The sequence below is a fragment of the Culicoides brevitarsis genome, chromosome 3, assembly GCF_036172545.1.
Source record: "Culicoides brevitarsis isolate CSIRO-B50_1 chromosome 3, AGI_CSIRO_Cbre_v1, whole genome shotgun sequence".
NCBI lineage: Eukaryota > Metazoa > Arthropoda > Insecta > Diptera > Ceratopogonidae > Culicoides > Culicoides brevitarsis.
The window spans coordinates 13,641,427-13,666,765 of NC_087087.1; the positions used below are offsets into that span (position 1 = coordinate 13,641,427).

A 25,339-nucleotide genomic window follows, 5' to 3' on the forward strand; every position below is an offset into this window, starting at 1 on the left:
GTTATATTTTATGAAAAGCTTCATATGATTCTCTTTTTCTTAAGTCACAGTTTTAAGTCAAAATTTAAAAACTTAATATTTAAAAAAAATTTTTTTTTTTTTCATAAAAGTCGTTTCTTATTAGTTTCTAATTCAAGCAGCAGCTTGCTTATCATAACGATTTTTATGAAAAAAAATTATTCCTATAAAAATTTAGCTTTTAATTTTGACTTAATATGCTTAAAACTTTGACTTAAGAAAAATTATAATGTTAAGCTTTGATTAATATAACTTCTAGGCCGAAACATAACTTAATTTTTAACTTATTTTCAAGCAAAAGCTTTAAGTTTTTTTTTTTAATTTAAAAATTTCGAATAAATTGAATATTTTATGGCTCAATAGCTCGATTTTAACTCGCTAATTATTTTAAAAATTCTATTTTTTAGCCCAAATTCTATTAATCATACAATTAAAAATCATAAAATTTACTCAATTTTTCTTTTTCCTAATTTTTTTTTTCGAAAAAATTACAAAATATTAGAAAACTGTTAAGAAAGCCCCAGAAGGTCTAAAAAAGGCCCAAAATTCTCACTGGGTGTTAAATATTTATTATGACTTCTAGGCCAAAATTCAACTTAATTTTTGACTTATTTTAAAGCAATATTTTTAAGTTTTTTTGACTTATAGAATTTTCAAACCTGATATGAAAATATTGAATTTTAATGAAAAATTTAATTAATGAAAAATGAAAATACCTATCTCTTTCAAAAAAAAAAAAATATTTTAAAATATTCAAATATTAAATATTTAAAAAAAAATTTTAAATTTTCTTCATATCGATTTCAAAATTTCTTACAAAATTGGGAGTAAAAGAAACCCAAAACATTTTTTATTGGCCTAAAAATTTTCGAAGAACATCAAACGCTAAGATAAACGCAAACTTAGCCAATGCGTTTGTAGTAAACCACATAATCTAATCGAGTTAAGAACTCTCTTCACATTTCATCGAAACCATTAGAATCGGAATGTAGGTCAATCATTGCTCTTCAATTCCTACAACTCTTGTACGAAAAACCTCAAATTGTCAATCAAAGTGGTAAATTGTATCGGAAATTTCCGAAGCACCTTCTCGGAAGTGTTTCCCATAGCATCAGGTGTAATTTTGTCACCTCAAAAATCTCTTTGTCGTAGGTGTATGAAATGAGACGACAATTTAATTACTCTATCAAATTTTATGTTGTCTGAGTCTGTTTGTCGTTTGAAAGGAAATTACTGGTAAGAAAACAATTTATTATTATGTCACGTCTCCGAAAGATGTGCTTCAGCTGTTTTTACACAAGCGACGAGGCAAGAAAAAAAACGACGAAGGAGGAGGAAAAATAACAGTCGATACAATAAAATTCCTATTTATTTCACTTTAAAATCCCTGTCAATAGAGACTCCTTTTTACAATTTCAACATGTAATCCCAATTTTATACTATGTTGAAAAGTATTGAGAATCAAATAGATTATAATAATTCAATTTCCTTGGATTTCCGCAACAGTAAGCATTATAGCGTGCCTCTGTCTTACTTGGCATAATGCAAAGTATTTTTTGTTTTTTTTTTCATCCGTAGATTCGCTCTGTGGATAAAAGAAGACCGAAAACAATAATAATAATATGTTCACGTGAGTGATAAGGCGTCTCCACGAGCATAAAATTGAAAATGGATTTTTTATGGTTGAGGATTTTTTTGGGCATTTCTTTAATTGAAACAAAATTTCTTTCAAATTCTTTAAATTCAGAAAAAAATATTTGTTTAAATAAGCAACTAAGAAAATTTGTGAAAAGTCTCGGGAAAACCCGGAAAATTTTTGGAAAATTTCGAAAAATTCGTAGAAAATCTGTAAAAGTTTTAAAAATTTAAAGTTTTGGAGTCTCTTGGGCAACGTCAAAAATTTATATTCTTGAAAAACCTTTAGAAAATTTGTAGAAAATTCCGTGAAAACTCAGAAAATTCTTGGAAAGTCGGAAAACTTTAGAAAACTTCAAAAGCTCAAAATTTTTTTAGAAGTTTTTGAGCAACGTGGAAACTGAAATCTCGAAAGCACGTATGAAGGATTTCAGAAACTTTAGAAAATTTTGAGAAAATTCTGGGAAAACTTGGAAAATTCGAGGAAATTCGGAATAACTTAAGAGATTCCAAGGTCTTAAAATTTTTTTACGAGTCTCGTAAGCATTGTGAAAAGTTAAAATTCGTGAAAAGCCTTGGAAAACTCGGAAAAACTGTGGAAAATTTCGGAAAATTCGTTAAAAAATAGGAAAATTTGTAAAAAGTAAAAAATCTTACAGCAACCCAAAGATTGAAATTTTTTGAAAAATTTTCAGGAAAAATTGGAAAACTCATGGAAAATCGAAAAACCTTTGAAATTTTCAAAAGCTTAAAATTTTAATGAAAGTCTCGTGAACAACGTTATAATTAAAAATTCATGAAAATTTTCAGAAAAACTCGGAAATTCCATAGAAAATCGGAAAAATTCATAATATCGAAAGCGCTCAAGTCTTTTTTTGTATATTTTTAACAATAAAAAATTTATATTTCCTTTTTTTCTTATCAAATCATTTTTGATAAGCTTAAAATTTATCGGACTTTTATCAAAGGGGTTCCATCTATACTACTAACGGCAACATGAACATTAGAGGATCAATTGATTTGCATATAAATAAATCCATTGAGATAAAAATTGTTGCTTTTTCCACATGAAATCAGAATTTCATGTTACCCTTGTTTAACTTTAGATGAAAAAAAATTTTTACTTTTTCATCAAGATTAATCTCGATTCGACCTTTGATGCTATCAACTCTGTTTCCTCGTAATTAAAAAGTTAATCAATTAAAGCTTATCACCCACTTCACAACTATTCGAGTCCCTTTAAAAAAATGTCCTGTCTAGTTTTTATTTTAAATTTTTATCTAAACTATCTCGAGGCCATTTATTTTCATCACAAATATACAATCTTAATCCCTTAATCCATGTACAGACGATCAGCAATTTCAATTTTATATTAAATCCCTCTCTATGCTTTTTTTTAGCTGACGATGTTTGTTCTGAAAATGACGACGACAACGAGGAAAGCAACAACAAAAACATTGCGAGAATCGTTGTTGTTGAGATAAACAAAATATTTTCTAGCATTGAAGGTGTGTGGATAGGATTTGTTTACACAAATTTATGATATCTACCGCACACTTTCGAGGCAAACAGACACGACGAGATTGTGGCGAAATTTAATGAAGAGCGAGCACGTGATTAATGAAATTTTTCTGTGTGCCGAAAATTAAGTTTTGATCCGGCGAAAACAGGATACAAACAATAAAAAGAGTGCAACACTGAGTATAAATAAATAAAAAATCGACTGGCATTCGGCCAGCAATCTAATAATATTGGTTTAAAATTTTCCGTGTTTATACGATATTTTTATATATTTATACAATTTTATGTGAAAAATGTACTTTTGGTAGTCGCTCTGATACATTATTATTATGTTGCATGTTTTATTTTATTATTATTGTTATGGCTTTTATTTCAACTTTTTTGTTGTTGTTTATAAACATTTTTCGCATAAAAATAAAAATTCGAAATAAAATGATCTCGATTCATTTTTTTTTTTTTTGAGTTGTGTGAGAATTACTCCCCTTTTCCCAAATGCTACATCACTTGACACCGAATACAATTTAAGAATAAACATTATTTTTTATGCACTCTTAAAGATAAGTGTGAATGTGTGTGCTTTTTTGTTGTTCAATAAATGCTCAATTTTGCGTCGATGCGAAGAGTCTCTTTTTGTGTGAAAAATGTGTAATAATAAAAAATATTTTTTTATTGAATTAGCAAAGAAGAGAATTTGAAAGTAGTATTATAAATATAAATATAAATATAAATATAAATATAAATATAAATATAAATATAAATATAAATATAAATATAAATATAAATATAAATATAAATATAAATATAAATATAAATATAAATATAAATATAAATATAAATATAAATATAAATATAAATATAAATATAAATATAAATATAAATATAAATATAAATATAAATATAAATATAAATATAAATATAAATATAAATATAAATATAAATATAAATATAAATATAAATATAAATATAAATATAAATATAAATATAAATATAAATATAAATATAAATATAAATATAAATATAAATATAAATATAAATATAAATATAAATATAAATATAAATATAAATATAAATATAAATATAAATATAAATATAAATATAAATATAAATATAAATATAAATATAAATATAAATATAAATATAAATATAAATATAAATATAAATATAAATATAAATATAAATATAAATATAAATATAAATATAAATATAAATATAAATATAAATATAAATATAAATATAAATATAAATATAAATATAAATATAAATATAAATATAAATATAAATATAAATATAAATATAAATATAAATATAAATATAAATATAAATATAAATATAAATATAAATATAAATATAAATATAAATATAAATATAAATATAAATATAAATATAAATATAAATATAAATATAAATATAAATATAAATATAAATATAAATATAAATATAAATATAAATATAAATATAAATATAAATATAAATATAAATATAAATATAAATATAAATATAAATATAAATAAAATATAAATATAAATATAAATATAAATATAAATATAAATATAAATATAAATATAAATATAAATATAAATATAAATATAAATATAAATATAAATATAAATATAAATATAAATATAAATATAAATATAAATATAAATATAAATATAAATATAAAATAAATATAAATATAAATAAATATAAATATAAATATAAATATAAATATAAATATAAATATAAATATAAATATAAATATAAATATAAATATAAATATAAATATAAATATAAATATAAATATAAATATAAATATAAATATAAATATAAATATAAATATAAATATAAATATAAATATAAATATAAATATAAATATAAATATAAATATAAATATAAATATAAATATAAATATAAATATAACTATATAAATATAAATATAAATATAAATATAAATATAAATATAAATATAAATATAAATTAAATATAAATATAAATATAAATATAAATATAAATATAAATATAAATATAAATATAAATTAAATATAAATATAAATATAAATATAAAATAAATAAAAACATGAAAAAAACGATATAAATATAAATATAAATATAAATATAAATTTAATAAAATTATTAAAATTAAAATAATTTTTTTCAAAATTTTAAAAAAAAAAATAAAAATAGGCTATAGATATTATATCCTAATATGTCTCATTTATAGTTTATTATTTAAATTTTTTTTTTAAATAAAAATTATTTGTATTTAATTATAAAAAAATTCTTTTGTATAATTGAACCAACAATTTTCGCCAAAAAAGGAAATTATTATACATGTACAGGACTTCAAAGGCAATAATTTTTATATTTTATAAATAAGAAAAAATTAGATTAAAAAACAAAAAAAATATTTAAAAAATAAATAAAAATAATAACAAAACATTAACATAAATTCTTAATCTTAAAAAAATGAAAAATTTATAAAATATAAAAATTAAAAAAAAAATTAAATTAATTATTTTTTTATTAAATATTATTAAACAAATATGAAAATATTTAAATATTTTTTATATTTTTATTTTATTTTCATATTTATTTATTATACTTTATAAATAATTTTATTGAAAATTAATCAATTAAAAATAAAAATCATTTTAAAATAAAAGAAAAAAGAAACTAAAAAGAATGAAATAAGTGATTTTCGACATAACTTTTAGAAAAAAAAAATACTAAAATTTTTTTTAGCATCAAAAAAATACCTAATAGGTCTTAATTTCTATTTTTTAGATAATATTTAATTTTTTACTGAATTATTTAATTTTTTTATATAAAATTTCACATCAGCCAAATACTTCTTGAAAATAATTCAAATTTTTAAAAACTCAACTTGACCTTATACAAAATAGCATTTCAAGCTCCCCGAAAAACACATTTGAATAAAAACGTATATTACACCCGCAAGCGATAAACTTCCTCCTTTTTCGCGTCACGCATTATGAGCCCATAAAAGTGTTGATTGTGTGGTGAGAAAAATCCCGGATTGATTGACGTTTTATTATTATCGCTTTTGTCATAATCTAAAGATCATCTCCGATACTTTTGTCGTTTTTATTGCGACCTCCTTTTATTCGCGCGAGCCCCTTAAATGTTTCATTCGCTCGCGGCACACGATGATTTATTGCCCAACTCTAAGCACAAAATGTAGTTCATTCAAAAGTTTTGACAAACGTACAAGGAAAATGTGTAAAGTACATCGTCAAGTGACTCGAGAGTAGAGTTACCGCTTCACGGAACAAATTAAGCTCGCACTTTGCGAAATCAGGTCAAATTTGTTTGCAAAATGTTTACATGGCTAACTTTATCGTACAGATTTTTTTTTCCTAAGAATTTTTTTTTTATACGGGCGTCACATAAAGTTAGTCCCTTAATGACCAACCAGCACAGAGATTATTGGACAAGTGTTTTATCTTGAAAATAAAAAAAAAAAATCTTGTAAATTAAATTACATTAAATTACAGCGTGATTTTTTTTTTCGTTTTCTTTTCTCAATTTTTACAAAAAAGTAAAAAAAAAGAAGAGAAAAAAATCGGAAACGTCAATCAATTATTTGTGCGATCAATCAAAGGAAAGTAAACTTGAATTATTGAATAACGGTACAAGGGTTTTTTTCTCTAAATTTAGTCCTTTTATCGCTCCTTTAATGGGTTACCTCGTAATACAATCAGGTAAATCAATCAATTTTCAGCAAAAACCTTCATCTTCCAATCTCTGGCTCAAATTCAATTATTCCGTTGAATGACGGCTCAAATTAAGATAAAGTTAACGGCACAAGATGAGTCAAATTGAGTATATTATTTTTGGGTGACAGACATGTAACGTTATCATTTATTGCAATCGTGATTTATCGTCATCCATGCGGTGTCAAGTCACATCATTTCGGCATACGTAAGAGAGCAGAAAATCTTTAGTAGTTTTCTTAGTACCGCAAAAAAAGTAACAATTGTTAATAATATCGATAATCATGATTGGCATAAATGATGTGTGTGTGGATAAAACGTTAAGATTAGAATCATGTCATGTGTAAATGACATAAATTGTCTTTCCCAAAAAATATAAATTGCTTCCGATGAATAAATTTATGGGTAATATTAGTTTTTGGTAATTCGCAGTTTTCAAGATCATTTGAAGGGCAAATGTGATAAATATTCAAATTGTAATGAACTAAGCAAAAAATATTTAAAAATTTTAACGTCTTTGATGTAAAATCAAATTTTGAAATTTTTTCTTGATTTTCAAGCTCAAAAATAGAAAAAAAATTTAGAAAATTTAATTTTTTTAAACCACGTGGTTTAATAAATTTTTAATTTAAATAAAAAGATTTATTTTAATTTTAACCACGTGGTTACATTAATTTTTAAATAAATTTATAAATTAAAATTAATTAATTTTTAATATTTTTTTAAATTTATTTCTTAACCACGTTTTTTTTTTATTTTTTTTTCAACCACGTGGTTTGTTCAATTTTTGAATTTTTAACTTTTTTATCCACATTGCTTCAAATCAAAAAATTCCTTTAAATTTTTAACCACGTGGTTAAAATAATTATTAATTAAATTTATTTATTAAAATTAATTAATATAATTGAAATAATTTTTTAATAAAATTTTAATTTATTTTTTTTTAATTATTTTTAACCACGTGGTTTAATTAATTTTAAATTTGAACCAAAAGATTCCTTTAAATTTCTTTTTAAATTTTTAATTAATTTTATTAGGTAATTTGGTAATTTATTTTTTAATTCAAACAATTTTTTTTTAATATTTGTCAAATTAATTTAATTAATTGTTCAATTTATTTTTTAACCACGTGGTTTGATTTTTTACCAATAGGTTAGTTTAACTATTTTTAACAACGTGGTTAGTTTATTCTTTGAACTACAAGATTTCTTTATTTTTTTCTTTAACCACGTGGTTAATTTATGTTTCTTCTTTCTTTCTTATTTTAACTCCTTTTGACAAAATTTCACCTTCATATCAATTCGAAAATCAGGTCAACCAATGTGAGCCTTGAAACTAATATTACTTTAATAATAAAAAAAATGTTCAAAACTTTTAAAATGAACATCCATTGGCAATCGTAATGAAAGAAGTAATTGATGATACTAATAAATGTATCATATTCTTTTATTACAATATTTTTTTTCCACATTCACAATAATAAAAGTAATTACTTTCCATCATTATTGCCATTTTTTTGCCACAATGAACTGAGAATGAACTTTTTCCGAACGACAAGTCTCCATATAATGATGTTTATGATGGCACTTGTACATTGAGAAATTGCTGATAGCGCATCGAATAACCATCTATCATCTTGTCATTCCGCATGAAATTGTGCAGAGCAGCAGCCAGCGCACTACATTTGCGAGACAGATGCTTTCATTATTATTATTACTCTTATTATTAGATACATCGTAATATTATACCACTGAAAATGACATCATTTATCTACAACTAATGGTCCCACATACATACGTCTCATACTGAACTATTGACATGACGACAAAATAAAAAAAAAAAAAACTTAAAGCATGGGACAAGATACGCCGGACAGGAGGTAGGTGTACAACAATGGCATTAAGCTGTAGAATAAGCAGCTTATGGTAGATACTTTTTTTTCTTTCCAGTGCTTATCATTTCAATTTATCATTCAACTTGACTTCGGTACGAATATCAATGATTTCTTTCTTGTTGCCTTCTTGAACTATGATGATGTGCGATTGGCAATAATAATGGGCATTCATGAATGTTTTAGTAGCTGGGATGGGACAATGGTAGGTAATTTTTGTGTGCTTGAAGAGATAATGAGAGGATCAAACTAATTGCTTTTTTTGTCTCTGCTAGAGAAATTTTTCCATAGGTTTTTGTCTTATATGACCTGTCATTATCATGACCTATCGCAACTTGAGGACTGACTGAAGTACAAAAGAAATAATTATCTAGTTTCTCAAGGTCATTGAAACTTGAATACGTTTCTTGATCTTTTGATGATTTGAGGTTAGATTTGGTCAGATTTGGTTAAGTATCAATATTAAAGTTTACTAAAGTTTTTTGGCGAACTAAAATCTGAATTCTTAAGCTCTTTTAACAAACTGAGTCTTGTTCAATATGTCACAGATATTGATCTTAATTAGTTCTTGCTTCTTATTTCTCTTTACAGAATTTCTTGATGTTAGTTGTCAAGTAGTTTGGAAGCAGATTTTTTGTTGCCTTGTAGATGTTGAATGAAAGGCTTTATTGATGCTTCAAAAATCTCATTTGCACATTTTCAGTCTTCTTATGGAGGAAAGTAAGGTCAATTGTTAACTCATTCGTAATATATCTTAAACAGTGATTTAGAAAGAAGCAAATTGTCCGTGCTTAGTCCATGCTGAAAAGCTATGAGGATTTCCAAAACAGAGAATAGTGCTTCAAATCCTGTTCAAATAATACTATTTATACATAACTTTTTTTTACAAACAGCAATGAATATTTTTCCGCCCTTGCACTCACTGAATGAAGTTGCATTTTTCCAAAACAGAGAACAATGCTAAATGGCGGATTTACCCTTAGGCTGATAAGGTTGAAGCCTTAGGCCTTGAGCTTTCTGTAGAACAAAATTTTTTAAAATAGACCCTTAAATTGTTGAAAAAGCCCCAATAGCCTTAGGCTCGATTTCCAGTTAATCCACCACTGACTTTCAACTCTATTCAATTAATGATGTCTATTAAGAGTTATCGTTCAATGAAAGTAGAGCGCGACTTCCTTTGACTCGGAATTGATATTTTTAAACAGAATTTGGATAAATAGATCTCTCTTAGTTTTCTTTAACCAAATTCTGCTTATAAAATATCAAATCTGGAAACAGAAGCAAATCGACCTTCTTGAATTGAAAGTTTTGAGTATTGAAAGATTAAGTAAAAAACTTACATTTCCTTACGGATCACATATCAGGAGGTCCTTGAGGACTCATTAAGTAACAAAAGTTCTCGAAACACCGCCATCTTACTTATCTTTATCATTCAGATCACATTACTCGATTAAATCATTTCATCGAAAAAAATAAGACATGAGATTTTCCGATGACTAGATGACCGATGAGTTAGGCCTAAAGAAGTTCAAAAAACATTAATTTAAAATTCTAGAATGAGTTTTAGTGTTTCTATGCATTTTTAGTAAAATTGGGAATCTCAAAGAAGTACTTAGAACCTCTTAATTCACTAAAAAATGTCTAAAACATCAAAAACTCATTTTGAAATTTTAAATTTAGGTTTTTTGAACTTTTTTTGGTCTAACTAACACTAAACTATCGAAAAATCTCATGTCATATTTTTTTTCGATGAAATAATGAAATCGGATCCGAATCTCTTTAGTTTCTTTCAAAGTGTCATTTTTCCTTTGAATTTGAATTGAATTTATTTTGTATCCTGTGAAGGATTTACTTAGCTTTACAACTTTTACTTTAGTCTAAAGGCCTTTTTAAAAATTTTACAGGCCTATGTTAAAGAGGCCTTTTTTCAAAAACAAATTTTGAAGAGGCCTTTTTTTAAAAACTTATTTTAGAGAATTTTAAAGTTCTGTAAAACACTCAAATTCTTATTAAACTAACTCTGAAGTATTTTTTGTTAGAAATTAAAAAGTCTCAACCTTTAAGCTAAACGATTTCAGAATGACAAATGTCAAAAATTTTACTACCTCGTAAATTTTCACCCTATTAGACAAAGAAAAACTCAAAAGAGACAAAAAATCAATCATCTTTTGTCCGATTATCTCATCATTACACGATCATCATCATAACCATTAAAATAAACTCGTTTCCCTTTTGTTCATCTAATCACTTTAATAATAATGACTGGTAAATATTAATCGAGCAACACGTAAAAGCAAACAAGACATCCTCGTATCACATCACACAGAAAACAAAAAAAAAAGATTAAATATAACACTTAATTTTTATCAACACATTATTAACTTTTACTGCTAATTGAGTTTGATGGCATAAATTCCGTCCGTTTGGTTCTTTATTGCCGGATCCGTTTGCCGAGAACAACACGCCACAGTTTGATGATGAATAAAGCAAAAATACAAATAAATAAGCGTGTAGCGAAAAAAAAAGTTTCATAAAATAAAAGGATGTAACAAACGAACGAATAAATATTTCGCCATGTTAGACATGAGAGGAAAACAAACATAAATCAGACCACGATGAATGGGAAAAAAGGAGGCCAGGTGTATATGTGAGTGAGTATGTTTTTTGATAAAGAGGTAAACGTGAGTTTTTCTTTTCATTTTCATTTTTTTTTGTTTGTTCGGTAGCTCGCAACTACCGCACACTACTAACTTTATGTGTGCCATAAACCATAGTTAATGTTACAAAACCCACTCAAACCCTCATGTTGTTGCCTCTCGTTGTTGCATATATGGGAAGAGTGGCTATGAATAATTGATTGTGACTGAAAAGAGGAACATAAAGAAAGGGAAAAAAAATAATCACGTGTCTGATGTTATAACGTTAGCCGTGTAATTAACGATGTCTGAACAAATTTATGACTTCCAGGATGGGTATTTCATTTCAATTTATTTAGACGTTACTTTGCGAAAGTTTCCTTCTGCGTTAAATACACAAAGGAACGTTCAATATATTTTTTTATGAGAGGTTTTTATAAGGCAAAATGGCGAATGAGACACTTTTTGCTAAATGGATGGGCGGTTCAATTGATGAAAAATGTCATAAAACCGTAATTCTTTTAAATCTCTTAATTAAAGTTGAAATCCCATCTGAAAAGGAAATTTCCTTTACTTTTATAGAAGAAAGTGAACAGATAATTTCTATGGAAACGTTGGTAAAAATATGGAAACTCGTTGAAGTTGTTTTTCTTTCAAAGTTAAAGTAAATTTTCAAGTTCAACGAAATTTTCCACAAACTACTCAAATGTCATTTAATTTTAATATTAAAATTTTTTAGGCAAATAAAATTTCCCAAAAGTTAAGTATTTTTTAAAATTTGTTTTAAAAGATTTTAAAGTTTTTTTTTATTTTTAGTGAGCAAGGATACTCAAGAGATACTCAAAAGAAGAGATTTAAATGGAAAAAGATACCAATGCGTAAGAGAGATGAAGTATTTAGGAGTAATTATTGACGATCGCTTTAACCCGAAAAAGAAAATCTAAACAAGCTTCAAGAAAAATGAAACGAATGGTTGATTTCCTGAACCGAAATAGAAAAAAAATGCCATTACAAATAAGACTGACTCTCTACAAATGTATGAAAGGAACTCAAATTGACTACTTCAGTACTATTTTTGAGCAAAAAGGACGAATTTGAAACATTACAAAAAATACAGAATACAAAATGGTCAAGAAAAAATCAGATTAACCAGAAAAGTTAATTTAACAGCTAAAGAGGTCAATTTGAACTCTCAAGAGTTCAATTTTATTCCATTTTGAGAATTTGATCAGGTTTAATACTGATTGATTTTTTAAAATGGGATCCAATTGAACTCTTAAGGGATCACATTAACCTCTTAGTTAAAACCTAAGCACACAAAAAAGGGCTTTTTGTGGGTTTTCTTTATTCTTAACCTGTTCCATATTCTTCTTTAACCGTACTAACGCTCTTTAGGAAAGAGAAGATCTCTTTTAGAGAGAAGTCCCTAAATTCTTCAGGTTCAATTATACCATTCGTGCTTCCCAAAAGCAGCATTCTTTTGTGTTCCAAATAAGGACAATCGCATAAAATGTGCTCTGCTGTTTCTTCTGCTGAGTAACAGATTCTGCAATCCGTTGAATTCCTATAGCCCATTCTACTCATTAATTTATTCAATCTAGCATGCCCTGTTAGGAAAGTAACTATGACTCTAATTTGAGTAATGTTCATGTTTATCAGCTCTCTAGTTTTTATCAACCTGTCTGGTACAAAACTATTGACATGTTCTGATAGCCTCCTTCCTTCGAATTCCCAGTATCTTGTGGTTTCGTCAATAAGCCTTAGTTAGGTGACAAGATAAACCTCTTCAAGGGATTGATGGATGACCAAAACCAAAGAGGTTTAAGTTGTTCCCTCAAAGGATCAGATTGATCTTTAAAAGGATCAGATAAATCTCTAAAGGAATAAAATTCATCTTTTAAGATTCAAGAGTCTGATTAGTCTCTTAAAAGAGATTAATTTGATCCTTGGAGGAGTTGAAGGAGTTAGATTGATTCCTCTGAAATTAACCTCTAAAGAAACTAAATTAACTCTTGAGGGATTAATTTGATCCGTTTTTTACTATTGAAAGATACAACTGAATAAGTGACATTTTGGAGCGTAAACCTTTTAAAATTGACAGAACTAAAAACCTTCGAAAGTAATATTAATGATATCAGTTAATATGCATACCTTTTAAAACATTTTTCTTAAAAAAAGTTTTCCCGCCAACATGAGATAATCCAAAATTATTCGCTGTATCGCCGTTAAAATTAAATTTAAAAAATATTTTTCCTCAACTTTTCTGCAGTTAGTTAATTAATAAACATGAAAATCCTTTTCCTTTTTCTAACTTGAGTTTAGTAGTAGTAGTAGTACACATTTTCATAACATTATAATTATAACAATATCCTCGTGGTATGTCCTAGATTTTAATTAAGAATATATCCTTGCTAAAGTTACGCTCTCTTAGCTTAAACTTTAATTCATGTTGTTATAATTTTAGTTCTATTAAAATTTTTTTCTTCGTAAGAAAAGAGCTTTTTTTTCTAATATATATTTATAAATATATATGGAAAGAGAGACAGAAAAAAGGAGCAAGAGAGAAGAAAATGAAAGGAAAATAAATGAAAAGTATCACTTACTTATTGTACAGCACGATATCCGGTCGCCATATGTGATCCGATGGCACATGCAACATTTGAACGCCGCCATATTCCTTGGGTTCCCATCGTAATTTATAATCGTACCATGACTGAAAAAAGGAGAATTTTTTGAAAAAATTGTTAAATTTTAATGTTTTTGCACAGAGGGACCGTGCTGAGAAAGAAAAATATTCATTTAATATACAACATAAAATAATAATAAAACATTTAAAAAGTCATTAATTATGACACAATTTGTGTGCTTTTGTGTATCTTTTATGTGTATTTATTAAATTATGTCGCTCGTGCTTTAAAGTCGAACTTTTGTGCGACAAACTTAATAATTATGTATTTAAGTCTGTGACGTTTCAAGAAGATACTTGACAGGGAAAATTTATGAAAATTCTTTGACACTCGAAAAAATTAAATAAAATTTTAAAAGATAATCTTTATTTCTTTGCGACGAGTTTTAATGATGTAGAGAAGGGTTTCCGGGTAAAAGCTGGCAACGACAGATGAGGGACAAACTTTTTTTTTCAACGCTCTTTTAATACGATTAAAAAAATCGAAAAACTATCGAAAAATGTGTAACAGACCTTTTTGATAATCTAATGAAGGACCTTTATCTACAGGATGTCAAGTTTTTTTTTGTTTCCTTCCTTGAGCCTAATTTTTTTATAAAATCTCAAAACAAAATTTTATCCAAAGAAAAAAGTACAACCAACAAAAAATTAATATTTTAAGGATCATCTGGCAGTACATAATTGACCGAAACTATGTAGACAAGTCCCAATGCTCTAATTTTGTATGTTTTTTGTATTGCTGAACACATGTTATTCAATCTGTGTCAAGTTGGTACAAAAAACTTTTTTAAACTTTACCCACAATGAGGTGATGTGAAAATGTCAAAATTATTATTTAGCTTAAAAATTTAAGACTATCGGCATTAAAAATGGATTATATTTGGAAAACTTACCTGTTCGACCCATAGATTCGTTGTCATAATTTGATTTTTTAAATTCTGGAAGTAGAAAAAAAGGATAAAATTTTGAGGTTAGTTTTAATATTTTTAATTTAATGAATATATTTTGGTTTCTAATAAATATTATATATTAAAAAAATTAAACAAATTAAAATTTTACCTTAATATGAATTTTAATGATTGAATATAATTTTAAAAATGAACGAAAAATACTAAGTTGAAATACTATATATGCTATATAGTACTATACATACGCTATTTATACTATAATAAGGGTATATATACTAAATAAATACTATATATACTATATAAATACTATATAGTACTATATAAATACTATATAGTACTATATATACTATATGTATACTATATATACTATTTGTATACTATATATGTACTATGTATGCTATATATAAACTTAAAAATCATTTTTTATACACAAATGCATAGAAAATTCGGAAAATATTATAGAATATTGATAAATTTCATCGTAAGTCAAATTTCGCTTTCAAACTCCTATTTTATCCTTAAACCATAAAATAAGCCCTTCAAGTAACGTTAATTGACTTTTCAGCTTAACACAAAATTTATTGAATTTTCGCTATAATCACTTCAACTTTACAAAAAGCTAAACCCTCAACTTTCACATTTCACCCGTCAAGTACACGAAATTTATGACCATCATTACGGTGCAATTATTAAGTGCATTTAACACAATTTATAAGTCTTGCATAAACCAACACACAACTGCTGCTGCTTCTGCTGCCGAGTACATTGCACGAACAATAAAAAACACCTTGATGGTAATTTCGGACCTAAATATTAAATAACATCGTTATTCATTTTTAATAGAGTTGGTTCGTCGTGTTTGTCCGTAGCTTGGCAGAATTTTCTCACAGAGAGATAGATAGATAGATACAACCCGGTAGATAATATTTCCGGCATTATTATAAAATAATAATCAGTTATGTATCACTTTACCCTCGCCTCGCCATTTCACTCTTCACTCAAATTGCTGCTGCTGCTGCCTGCCTGACAACATGCGACACGTGATTAGTTGTTGCCGGTTTGTGTCACCAACATCTAATATTCAAGTTGCTGAATTTATTATTAACGTATGTGACGCGATGGAATGAAAAAGGATTAATTTTGAATTGTTAAAAGGTAAAATTGTATTGACTCGAAGCTAAATTTTCTTTATGTCTCAAGAAATCAATCTTAGGCTAAATTTTTTTCTTTACAGATCAATTACTCTTCATTTAACCAACACTCGGAAATCCAACCAGTAGTCGACCACAGATTAAAGTATGGATGAAAAAAGAACTTTGACAGATTGAATGTTTCCAAGCTCCTTATTGAACCTCTTTATGATGCTCAGGTTCGAGTTTCAGTTAATTAATATCGAAAACAGCCTAAATACTTAAAGAAATTTTGAATAGGACTCATTTACAAAGGAAAATGTTATCCTTAGAGGTCTAAATTTAACTCTTTCAAGTCTGTTACGGAGCCCTATTTTAACATCTCAAGGGGTTGGTTTAATACCTTGAGATGTTAAAATAGTTCCTTTCAATAGAAGAAAAGTTAAATTCCATAATTTTTAAGGTTATTGAGCTTTTTTGAACATTTTTGGAACCTATTTTGAATAATTTTGTACTATAGAAAACTTTTTAAGTCAAAGTTCTAGAGAAAGCTCTAGTTCTAGAGAAAAGTCAAAGCCCAAGGCTTTATTTTAACAAGCCTTGAAAAAGTGATAAAATTTTTATAGCTATAGTCTTAGATTTAAAGTATTCTATAGAACAAGATTCTTCAAAATTTACACATTTTCGATCAAAAATTCAAAAATTGCTTGAAAATCGAAGTTGAGGTGAAATTTTTTGAAAAAATTTTTTTTCACTAGAATTGTTTGTTGTCTCGAGTAGATCATTTTTCGCCAAGAAACATATGCCCGCAAATCTACCATTGCCTCAGAAAAGCCAAAAATATCAATTTTTCACGTCTCGCGGCTAGATTTTTTACTGTGTAAGTTTTTCAAAAATATCCATTAGCCTTAAACTTCACTTTTATCATTTAAGTCTTCAACTTGAAGTACTAAATTTACTCCATTTTGCATCATAGAGTTACGTATGTCACACAATCCCAACTTCAACAGTGAGTGATGCCTCTCTGCATGTGACAACGGAAACTTTTTGCACAAAACTAAATGAATATAAGGATAATTAAATTACTTGTTTCCGGTTAAATGTGCGGCACGTTACTTTTTGACTCATTAGCATCTGATGACACGATCTTTATCACATTATTAATCATTTCCGGCAAGGCAATTGCCATCAATCAAGCTTACCTATTTCTACCTTGGCAAAAATAAATATTGTTCATTTCCCGATCGGTAACGATTCAAATTTATCCAATTTTATCCTCTCCAATGTTCCGAACACAGCAAAGCACATCTTTTCATCGCCTCATGGTTCGAAATGAGCAAAAAATATATATTCAACACTTTAACAAAAAGCGTATTCCCAGAAGGGTAAATACAGTTTATTTTGTAGCCTTTTTTTCGTGAATCCACCTTTTTTGTCTTTTTTTTTGTGTGTGTTGAATTTTTGTTGGGGTATCATCATTAAAGGCGAATAGCAAATTTCATTCAATGCCGAGAAATTATGGGTGGTCTGGGACAGGTAAGTAAGCCTTTTGAGTAAATGCGAATTTGATTGTCGACATTGTGTTGCCCAATTCGATTAACATCATATTATTATTTTTTTCAGAGGACTGCGGATTGCGGATGGCGATGATGAAATTAGTCAGAAAAAATTCGCATTAATGAAAGGAAAATAAGGAGTGTAAAGGCAATTTGAAACACACGTCGGGATTGAAAATTTTTATTAAAAAGGTGAGTAAACTAATTACATTAATTGCGGTTGAATTGATGTAAACAGGTTGTTTTGATTCAAGTTTAGGATTTATTTGATAAAAAGGTTAATTAATTTTTAACTCAAATTTTTTTCTTTTTTTTAATGATTTTGAAGCAAAGTTTGGAGACAGTTACATTTTGGATTTAAAAATTCAGGTAAGTTTTTTAAACTAATAAAATTTTGATATTCTTAAAACTGGGTTTAAGAAACTTAAAAAGGTTTAGACACAATTTTTTTCCTTTTTGAACAAATTTTTATTTAGAATAGGATTCTTAAGTCAAAAATTGAAAAAAAAATTTTTTTTCTTATTTTTTAAAACAAATTCTATTAAAATTTTTAAAATATTTGCAATTAGAGCTTATATTTAATTTCTAATAAAATATTCACTTTTTTCCTTCTTTACTATTGTTTGCAAAAAAAAAACTGAGAATTTCTAAAGAAAACATAATTAGCCTCATACAACTTCATCATCGTCTTCCGTTCTCCGTTCATTTGCAAAACAGAACAAAAAAGAAACTTCCTCGTCTACATTTTTTACCCTCATCACGAGGAGAGACAGAAAATATAATGAAAGAAAGGAAAAAAAAATGTTGGAACTACATTCATCCCATAATACAAATAGGTCAACCATTGAAAATGTTTATATCCTGAATAACAATTATCTTTTATTTTCATTTTAAATATGAATAGACACTATTAACTATATAACGATGATAATAATAATGATGATGATTCTTCTCTCTTTCGTTGTTGCGACACCATCATCAGTGCACAGAGGGAAGTGCAAAAGAGACGTTAAAACTAAGTTAAACTTTTTAATATAAAATCAAGTTTATGATCTAGCATGGAGAAGAGATTTTTTTTGTGTGTGCAATTTTTTAAATGTTTCTACCAAAGTGATGTTCTGCTTATTTATTCTTTTGAAAATTGTGCGGTTAATGATGTTTTGTTGAAATAAAACTTTTTTTTTCTGTGCAGTGTGAAAAGTCTCTGCGCGCCGTTAAATAAGTGTGCTTTCATGTACTTTTGTGCGCCATAAAGTAGGATTATTCTGTTGTGATTCCATTATTTTTGTGCATTCTGTGAGTTTTCTCCTTTCAAATAAGTTTTTAATTTAAATTAAGTTTCATATCTGATTAAAAAGTTGCGCCTGAAAGGAAATTTGAAATGAAATTCATTTTTTTTTGCGGTTGCCATTCTTAATGTATAGTTAAGTGTTACTAATGTGGATGATAACGAGTCAACACTATACTCGGTGGTTGGAAAAGTTACTAATTTTACATATTGAGTAAGTAAATTTCACAAAACTTTAATTTCTTTTATTAAATTTCTTAGTTGGTAAAATTTTTAATTTTAACCCATCAAGAAATAAAAACGAAGCTTATTGATAGGAAATAGTCTATCGTAACGAAATAAAAGTCATCAAGAAATCATTTGGTAAGTATACAATTTAAATTTTAGTTTTTTTTAATACTTTAATTAAAAAATTATTTTTCTTTAATAGTGACTTAATCAATTATATGCCTCAGAAGGTTTATTTTTTGATGAAATGTATAAGGCTTCGGTACAAGAAGACTACACCATAGAGACAGACTATCATCTTACGTGTGACAATCCGTCACCTTTGAACAAATAGCTGTAGAGCGAAGAACTTAACTATTCTGAAAGAAAATATTGAATGAAGTCACTTAAATTAAGTACGAAAAGTACTAAGGTTCAACAAGGATAGACGCCAAATATTTGTATGAGGAAGGCAAAAAAAAGGAAGAGACTAATGATGATGCATTTCTGCTACACGACTTTTTGGATGTACTTGACGTATTTCATATAGGATGCGTAATGAAAAAAAGCAATAGTGCCACTGCTCAAATTTCTATAACCCGATAATAAAAACCCAAGTTTTTACCATTTGCGAGCTCGTTGCATATAATTTACAAGTTACATTGATGGTGCTCCGACGAGAAATCGATTCATCTTTGAACAATCAAATGGATTCGGTTTAAGATAAAATATTTGAAAAAATGTCAGATACCGGTTTGCAACTTAATAGAATAACACTCAATAACAAAAAAAAAATTTTCAATCCGCAGATAAATCTTTCTGTAGGATGACGGTATAGGTCTAAGGCTTAGAGTTTTTTCTCTACAGCCACCAAAGTTCCAAAGTATTTTAAATGAGAGCGACTTACGAAAAAAACTACAAACAAATTCAATTTTTTTGAAATTTCGAGCGTTTTTTCAACACATAGCTTGTTTTCACCCAAGAGTGGTTTTGGTGAAATTTTCTCAGGTTTCTAATGGTATATTTAGATTTTCGATTTTTCGAAATATTTTGGCCAAAAATTTTCAAAAATGACAAAAATTTGAATAATTTGAACTAAAAATACCTTAAAATTTTTCTAAAATTGAGTCAAATTGATTGCATTGTATAGCATTTTTTCTCTACTTTACAAACATGTACAACACTTTACAGTTTTAACGAGTTTTCGTGGGTTTTAATAGAAAAAAAAGATTTTTATATGAAAAATCTCATACAAACTTCGAGGGATTGTGGAAAAAAAAAACTCTAAGATTCAGACCTATACTGTAGAGGAGAAAATTGTCAAGTTTTAAGCCCTCTATCATCCTACAGAAGGATTTCTCTGCGGATTGAAAAAAAAAAATTTTTGTTATTCAGTGTAATAATTCATATTCTTTTTAGTTGAATTAATATTTGACTTCATATGTTGTTAACTTTTAATTTGAAGCTTTACTGACAGTCATCATAGTTATATTATGGCTTATGAACATCTAAACTATAAAATTAAATAATTTTTGAAAAAAAGTAGCTCTTTCTCGTTTAAAAACCACCCCTTCTCAATCCATAAGGTACAAATCTCAGCAACCATTCACTGATGCGGTTCGCGGCAGTGTTACTAATCACAAACCAACGAGTAAAGCAGCAAGGTAGCTAAATAAAGTAAACATTTTCCAAATAAATAGCCTCCAGTAGTAAATTTTCTATTCAATTATGTGACCTTTTCAAGCAAATACAACGCAACGATACCGCAGAACATTCGCCCATTGGGAATTGTGCAAAATATGGAATATCGTGATTTTATGTCTGCATTAGATCTTAAAATATTATCAACACCATTTTCTCTCCCGCTGCTGCTGCTGCCCATATTGAATCTCGCTTAATCCGGTGTGCAAATGCATTTTTAAAATGCGCTTATTTTACGGTCGTTACTTAGACAAACATGCATGAACGCGAGAGAATCGCTTTTTACATCCTGTTGTTGTCCTACATTTTCCTCTACCACGACTACCAGCATCGTCGTCGTCGTCGTCCCATCATCATTTCACAAAATTGCGATTGTTCGTCGTTCTCGTGCACAGATAGCAACTAAAATTTATTACTGTCTTGCAATCTTTCTGTAAAGCATTTTGCAGCGTAGATAGCAAAGTTAACGAGTGTATGAGCATAAAAAAGTATGATAAATTACTGTGAAACGTGAGCGCTGAATGTCTCGCGTTCGTTACAAGGGAAAAGCTGAAACGTTTGCGGTAAGTAACCCTGTGTGCGATGGGCAGTAGTAACTCGGGATAAACATTGTCATCCTCGTAAAATGATCTCATGGAGCGTTTGTGGGAATTCATTAACGTCATAGTTTCATGTCTTGATTGGATTTGAGCTAAATTTCATTAAAAATCATCAGATTTTTATTTTAAACAAATTTAAAGATTTTTAGTGAATTTTTTGAGTTTAGGTTCAACAAAAAATCAATTTGCCAAAAATCATTTGATAAAAAAAATTCACATCATGGATGAAAAAACAATTTCACACATCGACCGTTATGATCAAAAAAAAAAGTTCACACCACTCCATCATCACGCGATAATCCATTTTATTGCATCTCGTATGTGCAAATTTGGATGTGTTTGCAAATGTTCAAGCATGTCAAATTATCCGCTATAATTTTTGTGGTTTTTACATAATTGAAACACAACAATTGTGACAGACACACGTCACATGTCGTCGCTGCGATATAAACGATGATGAATCGATAATATTTTGATTGTTCATTTGTAATTTATCTGCGCCGATGTCGTCGCTTCATCGCTTAAAATCGACACAAAAAGTTGAAATATTGTGTCATCGCCCCACCGATTCTTGTCATCTTCGATAATTGAGTGTTTCTCATCTTTCGAAAAAAAAAACGAAAAAAATAATGGCATCGATGGAAAGTAGTCTCCTGTGGAAAATTAGTTTTAATACTGCGAAATAAAATTAAATGTCATGATCTGGCAAAATATATATATTTCCAAGATAAGTTTTTAATCGGATTAGTTGTGCAGATTATCCAAGATGATCTATTTAGTTTTATTATTATCAGTGTTTGCAACTTTTTTGTTCGGCCTGATGACATATTGTTTGGAGAGAAATTTTGGGTGCAACTTTAATTTAGGTTTTTTGTTCTAAAATTAATTGAAAAAAAAAATAACATACATTTTTACATGAATATATGTTATTGAAAAAAAATTGATTTTCATGTAAAAATTTTGTCAATCTGTGTAAACATAGCAATTAAAATTTGACAATTAAAAAAAAAATTATTCACAATTTTTTTTCTTCTGAAAACGGAAAACTTAAGCGCATTTTGTAAAATTTATATTTTATTTTAAGACTATTTTTCATAAATTTTAATTTAATTTTTAATAAATATTTATTTAATTATTAACTTATTAATTCAATCAATTTTATTTTTTTTTTATTTTTATTAAAAAAAAATTAAATTTTATTTAAAAATTAATAAACCTAATAAATTATTAAATTAATTTTATAATTTAATTAGTTATGGTCAAAAAATAAAATAAATTAAATTAAATTAAATTTATAATCTATAATCAATAAAAAATCTATAAAAAATAATTTTTCTATTAAAAAAAAAAATCAATAAAAATTTCTAGAATATAAAAAACGGGAACAAGTTGTAAATTAATTAAAAAATTAAAAAAAATATTTAATAAATTTAATTAAAATAAATTTATTTAATTTAAAATTTTATAATTTAATAAATAGAATTAAAATTAAAAATTAATTAAAATTAATTAAAATTAAATTTATTTAATTTTAATTTTTTAAATTATAAAATTTAAAATTAAATAAATTTATTTTAAAAATTTAAAATAAAATTTATTAAATATTTTTTTTTAAATTTTAATTAATTTACAACTTGTTCACGTTTTTTTAATTATCTACAATTTTTAAAATTTAATTTATTAATATTTATAAATATTTTTTTTAATTTACGTTTTACTTTAGTAATTTGAATTAAAATAATATAAATTATGTTTTTTTTTTATATTATTTTTCGATTTTTTTAAAAATTTAATATATCTATTTTTATTGAATTTTTTTTAATGAAAAATTATTTTTTTATAGAATTTATTGTAATTTTTGTAAAAATTAAAGAAAAACAACTTTTCTCAAGCGTAAATTTTTCTTCTTTTAAAATCTTTGCCGAAAATCTGTCTGAGCCTAGTTTTTCTCTTTCAAGTGTATTTTCTAATCTTCTAATTGACAAACTTTCTAAAACTGTCACAATTTTTTTTTAATTTTTTCATAACTTCTAAAAGGAATGACCTAAAAAATCAAATATTGAAAGGTGTATTTTTTCAACTGGAGAGATAAAAAAAATTATATTAGTGTCATCATATTGCCACAGACATCGAAGGGAACAGCAGTGAGGTTGTTACCAATATATAACATGCAACATCAACAATTGCACTCCGATCGTGTGTGGCATAGTTACCATTTAGTGTCAAACTATCATTTCGGGACATGGAACACGAAAACATATTGCAATTTCATTCCATTTATAATCCGAAAAATGGTTCTCTCTCCGCTCGAACGTGTGAACATTCGTTTTTAACAATAATCAAATAATGAATGAGATTCCGATGAAATTGATGTTTTAGCTCGTATTAATATAAAATTTTATCTAGTTCTAGCCTTTTATAATAATTTCGATGAGAGCGATGTGTTTGTTCGTGATGGGAGGCGGCTTGCAGAGAGATATAAATTGAAGTAGCATGCTGTGTAATGTAGCGAAAAAGGGAAGCATCGGGTTGTGTGATTGAAGTGAGACGACATGGAACGAAGATGAATTATTTCAAGTGTGGAAAAATATTGATTTGAAATGTGTGGATGATAGTTGTGGCACTTAACTACCATTAAATGTGCATTAAATGTGATAGTTTTGTTATCTGCGCTTCAAATGATGATGGGAAATTTGTTCAAAGTGACGCAAGTTGAATCAAAGTTTACACATCGAAAAATAATTGAAGTAAGAGTAGAAAATTTTCTATACTTAAAATACTATTTTTGTTTAAATTTGTTCTTATGAAAAAGGTATTTCAAAAGAACTCTTAAGAAGCTTTTAAAAAAATCTTAAAAATATATCAAAAAATATGCAATGCACAAAATTTTAGAGAAAAAATTTTTTTTTGCTCCTTTGTGTTATGCAATGAACATAACATGCAATTTTTAAGAAATTTTCCACAAATATTTGACATTTTTTAAATTTTTTTTTCACTTAAACCTACTAATGTTAAATATAAATGCATTTCAAAAATCAGAGAAGAAATTCGGGATACAAAACATGAGTTATTGCGTTACAAAGTTTCAATGGAATTAAAAGTCCTGAGGAGTAATAAATTGTGAAACTTAATTTTGAATTCACTAAATTTAATTTTAATTTGATTAGTTTTTTTTAAAAACTATTTTTAACATAAAAAAAAATTAGAAACTTTCTAATTATGAGCAAATTTATCAATAGAAATAAAAGTATGAATTAGCAAATAAGCGATTTTCTAATTTTTAACTGTTATATTTTTTCAATATTTTCTACGCCATGATTTTTGCTCAAAAATTTTTATTTTATTTAAAAAAATATTAAAATATATAATTTAATTTTAATTAAATTGTAAAATTTAATTAATTTTTTTTTTGTAGAAAATATTAACTATAACTCCTAAATTATTTTATTAAAATTTTTACTTAAATCTCAAATTAAAAATTAGTTCAGAATAGATAGAAAAAACAATAAAAGGTTGGTTTACTTTTCATTTATGAATTTTTTTCGAGGAGTAATAAATTGTGAATTCACTAAATAATAAAATTTATTCTAAATGTAAAATTTTTGTGAAAAAAGCTTTTAGAAACTTGTTTTTAATACTAAATATAAACAATTTTATCAAAAATATAAAAAGTATGAATCAGCAAAAAGGCGATTCTCAAATTTTTGTAGTTATATTTTTAAATAACTTATTCGCCATGTTTTTGTCTTACAAATTTCAATAATTTTTAATAAAAAAAAATCGTCTATTAATTTAAGTTAAATTAGCTAAAATTATATTAAATTTTATTTAAAAAAAATATAAAATTTTT

At 26.2% G+C, this 25,339-nt stretch overlaps 1 protein-coding gene across 3 annotated transcripts in view; it reads right to left on the reverse strand.

Moving 5' to 3' along the window:
• LOC134835619 (acetylcholine receptor subunit alpha-like) overlaps positions 1 to 25,339 on the reverse strand; it is a 72,019-nt gene that overhangs the window by 35,975 nt on the left and 10,705 nt on the right. For all 3 annotated transcript variants that reach the window (XM_063850518.1, XM_063850519.1, XM_063850517.1), the window contains exons 2-3: positions 14,994 to 15,038; positions 14,018 to 14,127 (exon numbers count right to left, since the gene is read on the reverse strand). In XM_063850518.1, the coding sequence (XP_063706588.1) occupies positions 14,018 to 14,127; positions 14,994 to 15,038 (155 nt within the window). The remainder of the gene's footprint in view (positions 1 to 14,017; positions 14,128 to 14,993; positions 15,039 to 25,339) is intronic.